Genomic DNA, 14,917 nt, shown 5'->3' on the forward strand with positions numbered 1-14,917 from the left:
GAGAAGGGAATGGCAACCCGCTCCAGTACTCCTGCCTGGAGAATTCCACAGACCGAGGAGCCTGGCAGGCTGTAGTCCATGGGATTAGCAACTTAGCATGCACGCACACATTTTAGACATTTTAATTCTTACTGCACCTAAAGGTAAAGAAATCCTTTTGAGAAATCACATCTGATTTCCTCTTACTCCCCACATCCAATCAACAGCCACCTCATCTTGGTTCTCTAGCATCTTGAGGCTTTGTTACTGCCTATCTGGATTCTGCAGTACCATCTCAGCTGCTATAAGTTTAGTTACTGCCCCAATCAGCACACTCTAACACAGCTTCTTTCTAAATTAGATTTAACTATATCATGTACCACACACTATCCAAATATAAAACATCAGTAGATATACTTAGAATGAATATGCATAGAATCAAATTCAGATTTAGCCAAACATTCAAAATCTACCCAAACCCTTCTTCAGCCTACTTTGCTTTTTTTTTTTTTTTTTTCCTTTTCTCACTCTACCACGTATCCACTGTGACTCTAGTCTCAGTTCATGGGCTTTCTCCCCTCCAAGTCACTGCTCAAGTGTTTAAAGACATATCCATTGTTTAAGTCTCTTCAAATTCTAGCTCTTTATGACACATTTACAAGTCCCTTCAGATGAAATTAATCTGTCCTGCCTCTGTTCTCTTGGGATGTTTTCCGCTGCTCTTATCAGACTCTGCCTTGAATTACACAGTTCCTTGTATTTTTCTCATGCCCTGCATTTGAGCCTAGGGAGGCAGGGACCATAATTTACACATCTTTTTTATTTTCTGCACCTAACAGAGTTTAGCACAAGTTTTCTATTTGTTTCAAATAGAATATCTATTTCTTTAAGAACTTGATGACTTGTCCTTAAAGATATGTCCTTAACATATCCTTAAAGATACATGATTCTAGGCCTCATTTTCTTTCTCCAGGATAAAATTAGTTCTTTTGTTTTAACAGTTTATATGTGTGAACTTTTAAAATACTTATTAAGAATCATACCGATCACCCATACCAATTCTTACAAAAATGAAATAATATGACAAATTCAAAATGTGGGACATTCTATCAGACAATACACCAGGACTGTTAAACAAGTGTCAGTCTTATAAAAACCAACCAATAAAAATGACAAGGAGAGTGTTCTATATTTTAAGAAACACATAACCAAAGGTAATATAAAACCTTCCTTGGATCCTCGATAAGACAAAAAATCATAAAAGATAGTTTTGGAACAATCATGGGAATTATATACAAAATATTAGTATTAAATATGACATTTCTTGGGTACAATAATAATAGTAACAATATCATGATTTATGTGGGAAAATATCCGTATTTGTTAGGAGACATATACAGTTATTTCTGAATGAAATAACAATGTCAGCAACTTATTTTCAAATGGCTTATTTTCAAAAAAAGTATATGTGTATATATATATGTGTGTCTGTGTGTGTCTGTGTGTGTGTGTATACGAGAGAGAGAAAGAGATAGCAAGATATATATATATATATAGCAAGAGAGAGAAAGCAAAAGTGGGAAAAATTTTGTTGTTGTTTGGCCACTGAGTGATGTCTGACTCTTCCCATCCCCATGGACTGCAGCACGCCAGCTTCCCTGTCCTTCACTATTTCCTTGAGTTTGCTCAAACTCATGTCCGTTGAAACAGTGATACCATCCAATCAGCTCATCCTCTGTCATCCCCTTCTCCTCCTGCCTTCAATCTTGCCCAGCATCAGGGTTTTTCCAATGATTTGGCTCTTTGCATCAGATGGCCAAAGTGTTGGAGCTTCAGCTTCAGCATCAATCTTTCCAATGTGTCTTCAGGACAGATTTCCTTTAAGATTGACTGGTTTGAACTCCATGCTGTCCACAGGACTCTCAAGACTCTTCTCCAACACCACAGTTCAAATGCATCAATTCTTTGGCATTCAGCTTTCTTTATGATCCAGTTCTCACATTGATACATGACTACTGGAAAAATCATAGCTTTGACTAGATGGACCTTTGTTGGCAAAGTGATGTCTCTACTTTTTAATATGTGTCTAAGTTTGTCATAGCTTTTCTTCCAAGGAGCAAACATCTTTTAATTTCATGGCTGCAGTCACAATCTGCAGTGATTTTGGAGCCCAAGAAAATAAAGTCTGTCACTGTTTCCATTGTTTTCCCATCTATTTGCCATGAAGTGATGGGACTGGATGCCATGATCTTCGTTTTTTGAATGTTCAGTTTTAAGCCAGCTTTTTCACTCTCCTCTTTCACCTTCATCAAGAGGCTCTTTAATTCCTCTTTGTTTTTTGCCATAAGGAAGGTGTCATCTGTATAACTGAGGTTATTGATATTTCTCGCTGCAGTCTTGATTCCAGCTTGTGCTTCATCCAGCCTGGTATTTCACATGATGTATCCTGCATATAAGTTAAATAATCAGGATGACAATACACAGCCTTCAGTTCAGTTCAGTTCAGTCGCTTAGTCATGTCCGACTCTTTGTGACCCTATGGACTGCAGCATGCAAGGTCTCCCTGTCCATCATCAACTCCTGGAGTTTACTCAAACGCCTGTCCATTGAGTTGGTGATGCCATCCAACCATCTCATCCTCTGGCATCTCCTCCTACCACCTTCAATCTTTCCCAACATCAGAGTCTTTTTGATTAGTCATTTCTTCACATCAGGTGGCCAAAATATTGGAGTTTCACCTACAATATCAGTCCTTCCAGTGAATATTCAGGATTCATTTCCTTTAAGATGGACTGGTTGGATCTCCTTGCAGTCAAAGGGACAGTCAAAAGTCTTCTCCAACACTACAGTTCAAGAGTGTCAGTTCTTTGGCACTCAGCTTTCTTTATAGTTCAACTCTCACATCCATACATGACTACTGGAAAAACCATAGCTTTGACTGGACGGACCTTTGCTGGCAAAGTAATGCTTGTGATTTTATTTTGCTGTCTACATTGGTCATAACTTTTCTTCCAAAGAGTAAAAGTCTTTTAACTTCATAACGGCAGTCTCCGTCTGCAGTGATTTTGGAGCTCCCCAAAATACAGTCTGTCACTTTTTCCACAGTTTCCCAATCTATTTGCCATGAAGTGATGGGACCCGATGCTATGATCTTAGTTTTCTGAATGTTGAACTTTAAGCCAACTTTTTCACTCTCCTCTTTCACTTTCATCAAGAGGCTCTTTAGTTTTTCGCTTTCTGCCATAAGTGTGGTGTCACCTGCATATCTGTGGTTATTGATATTTCTCCTGGTAATCTTGATTCCAGCTTGTGCTTCATCCAGCCTGGCATTTTGCATGATGTACTCTGCATATAAATTAAATATGCAGGGCGACAATATACAGCCTTGATGTACTCCTTTCCCTATTTGGAAGCAGTCTATGGTCCAATGTCCAGTTCTAACTGTTGCTTCCTGACCTGCATATAAATTTCTCAATAGGCAGGTCAAGTGGTCTGGTTTTCCTATCTCTTTCAGAATTTTCCATAGTTTGTGGTGATCCACACAGTCAGAGGCTTTGGCATAGTCAATAAAGCAGAAATAGATGGTTTTCTGGAACTGTCTTGCTTTTTTGATAATCCAGTGGATATTGGCAATTTGATGTCTGGCTCTTCTGCCTTTTCTAAAACCAGGTTGAACATGTGGAAGTTCATGGTTCATGTATTGCTGAAGCCTGGCTTGGAGAATTTTGAGCATTTCTTTACTAGCGTGTGAGAAGAGCGCCATTGTGCAGTAGTTTGAGCATTCTTTGGCGTTGCCTTTCTTTGGGATTGGAATGAAAACTGACCTTTTCCAGTCCTGTGGCCACTGCTGAGTTTTCCAAATTTGCAGGCATATTGAGTGCAACACTTTCACAGCATCTTCTTTCAGGATTTGAAATAGTTCCACTGGAATTCCATCACCTCCACTAGCTTTGTTTGTAGTGATGTTTCCTAAGGCCCGCTTGACTTCTCATTCTAGGATGTCTGGCTCTAGGTGAGTGATCATACCATTGTGATTGTCTGGGTCATGAAGTTCTTTTTTGTATAGTTCTTCTGTGTATTCTTCCTACCTCTTCTTAATATCTTCTGCTTCTGTTAAATCAATACTATTTCTGTCCTTTATTGTGCCCATCTTTGCATGAAATGTTCCCTTGGTATCTCTAATTTTCTTGAAGAGATCTCTAGTCTTTCCCATTCTATTGTTTTCCTCTATTTCTTTGCACTGATCACTGAGGATGGCTTTCTTATTTCTCCTTGCTATTCTTTGGAACTCCGCATTCAAATGGGTATATCTTTCCTTTTCTCCTTTGCTTTTCACTTCTCTTCTTTTCACAGCTATTTGTAAGGCCTCCTCAGACAGCCATTTTGCTTTTTTGCATTTCTTTTCCATGGAGATGGTCTTGATCCCTGTCTCCTGTACAATGTCATGAACCTCTGTCCGTAGTTCATCAGGCACTCTGTCTATCAGATCTAACCCCTTGAATCTATTTCTCATTTCCACTGTATAATCATAAGGGATTTGATTTAGGTCAGACATGAATGGTCTAATGGTTTTCCCTATTTTCTTCAATTTACGTCTGAATTTGGCAATAAGGGGTTCATGATCTGAGCCATAGTCTGCTCCCAGTGTTATTTTTGCTGACTGTATAGAGCTCCTCCATCGTTGGCTGCAAAGAATATAATCAATCTGATTTTGCTATTTACCATCTAGTAATGTCCATGTGTAGAGTCTTCTCTTGTGTTGCTGGAAGAGGGTGTTTGCTATGACCAGTGGGTTCTTTTGGCAAAACTCTATGAGCTTTTGCCCTGCTTCATTCTGTATTCCAAGGCCAAATTCGCCTGTTACTCCAGGTGTTTCTTGACTTCCTACTTTTGCATTCCAGTCCCCTGTAATGAAAAGGACATCTGTTTTGGGGGTTAGTTCTAGAAGGTCTTGCAGATCTTCACAGAACTGTTCAGCTTCAGCTTCTTCAGTGTTATTGGTTGGGGAATAGACTTGGATTACCATGATATTGAATGGTTTGCCTTGGAAACGAACATTCTGTTGTTTTTGAGATTGCATCCAAGTACTGCATTTTGGACTCTTTTGTTAACTGTGATGGCTACTCCATTTCTTCTATGGGATTCTTGCCCACAATAGTAGATATAATGGTCATCTGAGTTAACTTCACTAGTTCCAGTCCATTTTAGTTTGCTGATTCCTAGAATGTCAGTGTTCAGTCTTGCCATCTCTTGTTTGACCACTTCCAATTTGCCTCGATTCATGGACCTGTCATTCCAGGTTCCTACGCAATATTGCTCTTTACAGCATCAGCGCTTGCTTCTGTCACCAGTCACATCCACAACTGGCATTGTTTTTGCTTTGGCTCCATCCCTTCATTCTTTCTCCACTGATCTCCAGTAGCATATTGGGCACCTACTGACCTGGGGAGTTCATCTTTCAGTGTCCTATCTTTTTGCCTTTTCATACCGTTCATGGGATTCTCAAGGCAAGAATACTGAAGTGGTTTGCCATTCCCTTCTCCAGTGGACCACATTTTGTCAGAACTCTCCACCATGACCCATTCATCTTGGGTGACCCTACATTGTGTGGCTTGTAGTTTCATTGAGTTAGACAAGGCTGTGGTCCATGTGATCAGATGGGTTAGTTTTCCATATACAGCCTTAAGGTACTCCTTTTCCAATTTGGAACCAGTCCGTTTTTCAATGTGCGGTTCTAACTGTTGCTTCTTGACCTGCATACAGATTTCTCAGGAGGCAGGTAAGGTGGTCTGGTATTCCCATCTCTTGAAGAATTTTCCAGTTTGTTGTGATACACACAGTGAAATGTTTTAGTGTAGTTAATGAAGCAGAAATAACTGTTTTCTGAATTCCCTTGATTTTTTTTTTATGATCCAACAGATGTTGGCCGTTTGATCTCTGGTTCCTCTGCCTTTTCTAAATCCAGCTTGTACATCTGGAAGTTCTTGATTCACATACTGTTGAAGGTTAGCTTGAAGGATTTTGAGCATTATCTTGCTAGCATGTGAAATGAGTGCAAATTGTGCAGTAGTTTGGACATTCTTTGCCATTGCCCTTCTTTGGGATTAGAATGAAAATGGACCTTTTCCAGTCCTGTGGCCATTGGTGTGTTTTTCAAATTCGTTAGCATATTGAGTACAACACTTTAACAGCATCATCTTTTAGGATTTGAAATAGCTCAGCTGGAATTCCATCACCTCCACTAGCTTTGTTCATAATAATGCTTCCTAAGGCCCACTTGATGTCACACTCTAGGATGTCTGGCTCTAGGTGAGTGATCACACCATTGTGGTTATCCAGGTCATTAAGACTTTTTTTTTTCTGTAATTCTGTGTATTTCTGTCACATTTTATTAATATCTTCTGCTTCTGTTAGGTACATATCATCTCTGTCCTTTTACCCATCTTTGCATAAAATGTTCCCTTGGTATCTCTAATTTTCTTGAATTGATCTCTAGTCTTTCCCATTCTATTGTTTTCCTCTGTTTCTTTGCATTGTTCACTTATGAGGCCTTTCTTAAGTGAACAATAAGGGAAAATATTAGTAATTACTAAATATAGCTGAAGAATATAGGGTACTTCATTGTACTATTCTTTCAGTTTCTCTATAGGTTAGAAACTTTCAAAATAAACTTAGGGAAAAAGGAAGAAGCCGAAAGACCTGGTTTAATTTCCTATGTTCTTTTTTATCTAATAATAGATAAGTTAATAGCTAAGCAATGAAAACAAAACAGTTATTTGGGTATAACTTTATATTTAGGAATAAAACCAGCTAACAGTCAGTCATGTACTTAGCTGTAAGAGTTACAAAATCAGAAATAAAGTTCTATTGCTCATTAGAGAGACTTCTCATATTTTATGGCTTATACTTTCTAAGGAAATAAGCTGGAGGAAATGGACTAGGTGTGTATTAAGGAATTTAAGTTTGCACTATGTGTAGATATGGAAATATTTAACAAACCCTAACTTTTATTTTTTACAAGTCTTCATGTCTATGAAAGTAATTATATTGATTTGTCCCCTTTTTCTAGATAAAAAGAAAAAATCAACTGTATCTTTGCTTAGTTGTAGCTAAATTGATCTGGTTGATAGAGGCAGAGATATAAATATATTGGTGTAAAAGGACACATAGGAGATAAGACTATGTATTTATTGCCCATTTATGTAATTACATGTGTCACCGAGGACAAAGGTCTTTAAAACAAAGACAAAAGGCAGAGTAGAAGCAGTTCTGTATAGTAAGATAGATGGACTTGCTACCACTTCCCTCTTCATGAATTTTCCTTCTGCGTGCTTTCATATCCTTCTGGCTTTATAATCACATTTGAAAACTTGACCATCTTTTTGGGCACAGTTCAATGGCTGAAGAGATGCTTCACTCCAATAAAAAGAAAATGAAAAATTTTCAAGAGCATTCATAGGCTTCGAGCCAAGAGGAGAGCGCTTCGTTCCTGAGATCTGGTAGTTGTTCCACGAGGAAGTAACAGCCGAGACCAAGTACCATGGATGTGGTAGGCGAAAACGAGGCCCTACAACAGTTCTTTGAAGGTAAGAGGCCTGTTCTCAACACCTGGGAGATGACATTGCTTACAATCACTGTTTCACCTTTTTGGAATTCACTTAAACTTGGCTTTCAAAGAAATAAAATTGTACTAACTGTTCTAAAGTCAGAAGTTCAGGTTTGCTTGTTGTGTTTGTAGCAAAAAATCAGTGGTGTAGATAGTGATTTTTGAAAATTCAGGATTTCCATCTTATAGCTTGGTTATTAAAAGAATCAAGATGTCAGCATTCCTATGTTACTAGAATATGTCCCTGTCCTATGATAGATTTTTTTCCAATCCCTATGTTTCATAAAGCTAGAAAGATACTTACTACTTACTTCTAAATAAGATACTACTTTTCTTACTTCTAAAATTATTGAATATAGCACAACAAAAATGCAAGTTTACTAAAGACAATTTTTCTCTTGGTATAATTAAATACAAAACAGCCTAACAGCAAAGAAGCACCTCTTTCCCCATTCCCATCTGTGTTTTTCAAAATATGTACTTAAAAAATATGTAACTATTGAATGATGGTTTGTTTTTGAGGGTAAGTATCTTTTTCCCCAAGGGGAGGCTTACTATATGACATGGTTTCACAGATTTTCTTTTTTCTAAAAACCTGAAATGGCAGTAGCACTTCTCATATTTAGTTAGGTTGATATTTTCATGATGGGTCCACTGAAAATGTCAGCAAGGCCTTGCCATCTTGTGACATCTTTTAGGGAGCCACTGGGAGGCTGCACACTAGTGCAGCTAGAGTTCCTTATCAGTTAGCCATGCTAGACTTCCATGGAACAGGAAATGTGGCCAAAGCTTTTGCACATTTGCAGGTATTTCCCAGGAGAGAGTATGAGAATAATTGAGGGCAGACCTGCTCGCTCACAGAATCCCAAGGGCAGTTAGCAGCATATTGAGAAAGAGCTTTTGGCATTTCTTGTGATTAGTAAAGTGCCTGACAAATACTAGACATTTAAAGGTTGAGTGACCATATTGTGTCAAACACTAAAGAGTGTTTCTACCAAAGAAACAGTGAGATTCTAGGTCACTATCAGAAGGCATTAACACAGTACAGTAGGTCCAATGGCTTGAATTTTGCCAGATGGGGCAAGAAAAATATAGGACCTAGAGAAGTATTGTGTTATTCTAGATCTATAGTCTATCTCATTATATTCTATCTCCGACAGTGTCCAAGTCAATGTGTCCACTTGGGTCACACAGTAGGTACAATAATGTGGCTCAATTGTTGTTGCCTGATTTTATAGCCTATGCAACTTTCATTTGAATAGAGTGGCAAGCTCTGAGCTACAGTTATATCTGCTTTATTTTAGAGAAGTCATTCATTTTATAAAAGCACAAAACCTACCTACTTTCATTGCAGAGCTGGAGAAGACCTGAAAAGTCCATCTGGTCTACCTTCTGCTTGTTGGTAGTGCTGTCGTACCTATAGGGTCACTGCGTTGTCCTTGTTCATGCTATTTTCTGAAGTCTTTGGGGATATAGTTTCCACAAATCCTCTCTATAGCTGGTTACAAAAATCTGATTATTATTATTGTATCTTTCTTAGCCTGAACTAAACTTGTGCTCCTTTTGGAGACTTTTTAACTGGAGAGGAGTAATTTCTCCGTGGAAAGAGAATAAAATTGTCAGTGTTTTCTTACATTATCTTTGAATGAATAGATTGAAAAGATGGTGAACTTTGAAATAAAAAATAGAAGTAGTAATTTAAGTGATTCCCCTCCCCTTGAAAATCACAGGGCTGGTTGTCAATTTTTTATTACCTATTCAGCAAATATCTATCACTGACTGTGTGCCAAGTCCAACAATCACCTCTTTGAAAGCCTGTAGGGCTTTGAAGAATTTCCCTTAGATTATGATTTCCTTTCTCAAATATTCCTTAGAATGAGGAGAGCAAAACTGGATATGCTATTCTCATGAGGGCCAGTTATATGTTGTTCTCCCGTTTATACATCACCTTCCAATTAAGTGCAGTCTCATATAAAAAAACCAAGGTCTGAAAAACAAGAAAAGTTTTCTTAATTTGTTACCCACCTGAAAGCTAATTTTTAGTTTCCTTAAACTCTTCGTTCTAATAAACTGAATCCTAAATAATATATTTTTCCTTATGAACACTTTTCTATTAAAAAGTATCTGGACTGACAATATCATTGTGAATTAAATGACCTTGAACGTCAGAGTTCATGCTGATTATGCTAAATCTTTACCGCGTGTCTCAGGAAAATGACAAGAACAAAGAGTGGTTCTAGGCAACTGGCAAGCCTCATTTTATTGCCTGCCAGTGATGCAATAAGTAGGCCCATCAACTAAAGCAGAAGAGGTGGATCACATTCTCCAGGGATCTCAACATCCACTGGAAGCTCAGATATTATGTGAAATATTTGTGTTTTTAATAAAGCTGATATCACTGCAAGAGAAAAGTTGTCAGAGGAGAGGCACATTTTTTATGTGTAACAACCAAAAATTGATTATAACTTAAATTAGTGGTGAATTAGTTAAATATATTATAGTTCTTTTATATAATGGAATATTTTGTAGTTAGTAAAAATGATGATGATTAGGAAAATGTTAATGATATAAAGCAGAAACATGGGTTAAAAATTGGTATATTATAATTATATATATATATTTCTAGAACAGAGTTTATTTAAATTGACCTGAAAAGAGTTACTATATATACACACACACATGCACATATACTATATATACACACACGCACATATACATGGTAACAACTGGATGATTACACTACAAGCATTAGCAATAGTTATCTCTTAGCAGTAGGAATATTGAGATTTTTAGTTTCTTCTTTTTTATCTCAGTGCTTCAAACTTGGAATGTACTATGTCACAGGTTATCTTAATAAAGGACATTGGATTTAATTCTGCAAAACTCTTCTGTTAGAGTTTCTGTTTTGCATAAAGAAAAATTGTAAAAGACATTGACATGGATGAAAAAAAAGATTACTAGGTATCTTCCACAGAAAACTATGCCTGCATCATGTCCTCTGGGCTATCAAATTCTATGGGATTTTCACCTTTTACTGTTTTAGAGCTATTCTGAAACTCTGTAAATTGTAGATGATTGATATCAATGCAATGAATTTTGTCTATAGATATGTAAATCAATTGTCTCCTTTTGGGGATCAGTAGTTTCAGTAGAGTTTCAGTGGAGTAGGAAATGGCAGCCCGCTCCAATATTCTTGCCTGGGAAATCCCATGGACAGAGGAGCCTGGCAGGCTACAGTCCATGGGGTTGCAAAAGTAGTCAGACACAACTGAGCAACTAAACAACAGCATCAGTAAAACCCAGGTTTCCAATTATTATTAAATTCATTCCATAGCATAGCTAGACTTAGGTTATCTATCTGCTTATCTGTCTATATACCTATATAGATCGATCTATCTATCCATCTATCTATCTTTGTTCACCTTTCTAGATACCTAGATCTAGATCTGCTGTTTGAATATTCCTTGAATCAGTTGTAACATCTTAATTTCCTTAATTAAGTAAATTAAAATCTTTGACATGTGTTCATCTTTTATTTGTATAAGTCATGATTTTATCTTTAAAAATATATATCCTTTAACACTTGCCAAGTTTTAAGTTAATTAACTTAGATTTTGTTTTATCTTAAATTCAAACCAGATTAATAATGATTACTGAACATTTACTAGGCATCTTAACCCTTATGGCAGAAGGTAAAGAGGAACTAAAAAGCCTCTTGATGAAAGTGAAAGAGGAGAGTGAAAAGTTGGCTTAAAGCTCAACATTCAGAAAACGAAGATCATGGCATCTGGTCCCATCACCTCATGGCAAATATATGGGGAAAGAGTGGAAAGTGTCAGACTTTATTTTTCTGGGCTCCAAAATCACTGCAGATGGTGACTGCAGCCATGAAATTAAAAGACACTTACTCCTTGGAAGGAAAGTTATGACCAACCTAGATAGCATATTCAAAAGCAGAGACATTACTTTGCCAACAAAGGTCTGTCTAGTCAAGGCTATGGTTTTTCCAGTGGTCATGTATGGATGTGAGAGTTGGACTGTGAAGAAAGCTGAGTGCTGAAGAATTGATGCTTTTGAACTGTGGTGTTGGAGAAGAGTCTTGAGAGTCCCTTGGACTGCAAGGAGATCCAACCAGTCCATCCTAAAGGAAATCAGTCCTGGGTGTTCTTTGGAAGGAATGATGCTAAAGCTGAAACTCCAGTACTTTGGCCACCTCATGCGAAGAGTTGACTCATTGGAAAAGACTCTGATGCTGGGAGGGATTGGGGGCAGGGGGAGAAGGGGATGACAGAGGATGAGATGGCTGGATGGCATCACTGACTCGATGGACATGAGTCTGAGTGAACTCTGGGAGTTGGTGATGGACAGGGAGGTCTGGCGTGCTGTGATTCATGGGGTCACAAAGAGTCGGACACGACTGAGCGACTGAACTGAACTGAACTGAAGTGCTATTGCATTCACTTTACACCATTATTTCATTTAATTCTTACAACCCCCTGGGTAAAAAATGAATATGACATAAAGTATGTTATATCCCATCCCTCAGTTTACTTCACTCATTTTGATAGCTATGACCTTACATTCTAAATTTGTTTCCCTATGGGTATTTCTTTTGGACTACTATGATATCAGGATTCATCTTTTATTTCCCATGGGAATCATTTTAGACTAGCTTTTAGTTTATAAAAGCTAATTTGAGAATATTTTATAGTCATTAATTTAATCTTTAAGAAGAAATTTTCTAAGTTGGTGAGAAGCTGTTTAGCTCATCCTCTTCATAGGGTCTGGAAGTAGGTTCTCAAATGCTTGTTGGCTTATCATGAAATAAAGAGGAGATTCCTGCCATGACTGAGCAGAAATGGGAAAACTACATACAGTTGTCACTCAGTATCCAGCCCCTCTGATACCAAAATCCACAAATGCTCAAGTCCCTTATATAAAATGGCAATAGTATTTGCATATTAACTTAGGTACATCATACTTTAAATAATCTCTAGATTATTTATAATACCCAGTACAAGGTAATGCTATGTGAGTAGTTGCTAGAATGTGGTAAAATCAAGTTTTGCTTTGTGGAACTTTCTGGGATCTTTTTTCCCAAATATTTTCCGTCCTTGGTTGGTTGAAATCTGCAAATGTGTGACTCGCAGACATGGAGGGCCGACTCTCCTAAGAGTGAATCACATGGGGAAAGCAGAAGATGGAAATCAGCTGAAGAAACTCCTGCTCACCTACTGAAGCTTGAGGGTTGAAAGGTATCTCCTAGCACCAGAAGCTGTGCACGCACAGGAAGCACTGAACAGCTCCTGAGATCTAAGAGAAAGGACAGACCCTGCAGGAAGCTGCTGTCAAACAAGCGTCAATATATTTTCTGCCCTCCTCTCTCTGCTTAAGATTTAAAATTCTAATTAGGGTGGTAGGGATTTAGGCAAAAACATCTGCAACCCATGAGTTGTACAGGAATATTATGGAGGCACTAAGTTTTCTTGGAAGTGAAGAAAGTGCTGAAAACTCTGGAGCAGAAAAGCAGTGACTCAACGGACTGACCCCAGATAGACTGCATCTAGAAAGGTGTCTAGAAAGGCGCCAAAGTTGTTCAGTCTCCAAGGTGTTGGGAGAATTGTTGAGACAAGAGAAATGTAGCTTGGAAAAGTGCCTATATGGTATCAGCGTACAGTAGACAGAAATACTTATAGAATAAATGGATAAAGACTATTCTACTCAGTACTTTAGGTTAGGAGCATCTAGTAAGTTCAGATATGAGAAGAAGAAATACTAGCATATGGTAAAGAATCTGCTTGCAATGCAGGAGATGCGGGTTTGATCTCTGAGTTGGGAAGATCCCCTGGAGAAGGGAATGGCAACCCACTGCAGTATTCTTGTCTAGAAAATCCCATTGACAAAGGAGCCTGGTGGGCTACTGTCCATGGAGTCGCAAAGAGTCAGGCCCAACTGAGTAACTAACACACACAGCATAAAAGTTCAGAGAATAAAACAGAGGCAGATTATACAAAGTGCTGCCGGTTGGTGGAAAGCCTCAGATTCCATTATTACCAAAGGTAAAGTCATAAATGTCTCAAGTGATTCCTGTATATTACTTCTGCAAAAGTGAAACCAACTCTGATTGGTTGATGTTTCTGAATTCCTGTGGTTGGAAGCAGAAGCTCTGAGCAACTGAATGCAGTGTAGAGGGTTGGCCCTGGGGAAGAGTCTTGTGGGTAAAGAGTATCTTTGACCAGTCTCTCAATCTTTGTCTTTCATTCACTTTAGGACCACCCCTTTCTCACCTCTCACAAACCAGCATCCTTCTTCCCTCTTCCTTCTGTCCCAATAAAACCTGAGCTTGCACAGAAGGTACAAGTGGTGAAAGATCTGATGCCACCTGACATCTCTAAAGTGTTTTGTATCCAATGTACTTTCATAGAACACATTTGTTTTGATCAAATGAATCAAAAAGACTACCTTCTCCAAGGGTAGGTTTGGTTGATCTCTAGTGGTGGAATTTTAGACGTCATGTTGCATCCTAGTATCTCTGAAATTACCCCACAGAGATAGCAGCTCCTTGTTTATTGATGAGATCACCTCTGTTTCTGTTTGGAAACAGTATAGACTTTTCAGGAGACTGGGAACAAGAACACATCAAGGATAAGAAGAACCACCCAGATAAGGCAAGCAGTTTATAATGATCTGAACACTTCTATCTGATGCTGGAAGGTGGTTAGAAACTATGTTACCTTATCATGAAGCATCCAGAACAAAGAGGTATGGGCTTGTAGCCATTAAGAAAAAAAAATAAAATCCTTTATTCTTTCATGCTGGGATCCCTAAGGTGAAGGCGATTTTATTAGAATTTAAAATGTGCTGTAACTAGGTCAGAGCTAACTTCTGTCGCCGCACACATCCTGCATTTGAGACCTGCCAGCGTTATTAGCAACTCTAGGGAATCCTGGAACAAAATTACTCAGACAAATGCTTCTGAGCAGAGACTCCACCACTTTCTTTGGTGTTATTGATGTCAAACTTCTCAACTTGGGAGTTAGAAGTCACCTTCTGGAAGACTCCACAATGTCTTGGGAGCTAAACATTGAATACATGGACAGTTGTGGGAAAGACAGATAACCTAAAACAAGAAATAGTTATCACTGTTAATCACACCATTTAGTGATAACAGCTCTTCACGTTTTGGTGTTGATCTTATGGTGTGTTTATTCGGATCATACTATTTATACTCTTTATTTTTTATTTTTTTAAAGTCATCTCAACTTTTAAAAAATCTGCTTGTGTCAGTTCTTAGCTGAGGCATTCAATCTTCGTTGTGGCGGGCGAGGTCTT

General features: G+C 38.1%; 1 protein-coding gene across 1 annotated transcript in view; it reads left to right on the forward strand.

Moving 5' to 3' along the window:
- The first annotated feature begins 7,519 nt into the window (after positions 1–7,519).
- The window catches only part of MYRFL (myelin regulatory factor like), a 120,852-nt gene continuing 113,454 nt past the window's right edge, over positions 7,520–14,917 (forward strand). Inside the window, exon 1 of the mRNA XM_040233940.1 lies at positions 7,520–7,565. Coding sequence (XP_040089874.1) covers positions 7,520–7,565 — 46 coding nt within the window. The remainder of the gene's footprint in view (positions 7,566–14,917) is intronic.

Source organism: Oryx dammah, unplaced genomic scaffold, assembly GCF_014754425.2.
Source record: "Oryx dammah isolate SB20612 unplaced genomic scaffold, SCBI_Odam_1.1 HiC_scaffold_29, whole genome shotgun sequence".
In the NCBI taxonomy this organism is placed as follows: domain Eukaryota; kingdom Metazoa; phylum Chordata; class Mammalia; order Artiodactyla; family Bovidae; genus Oryx; species Oryx dammah.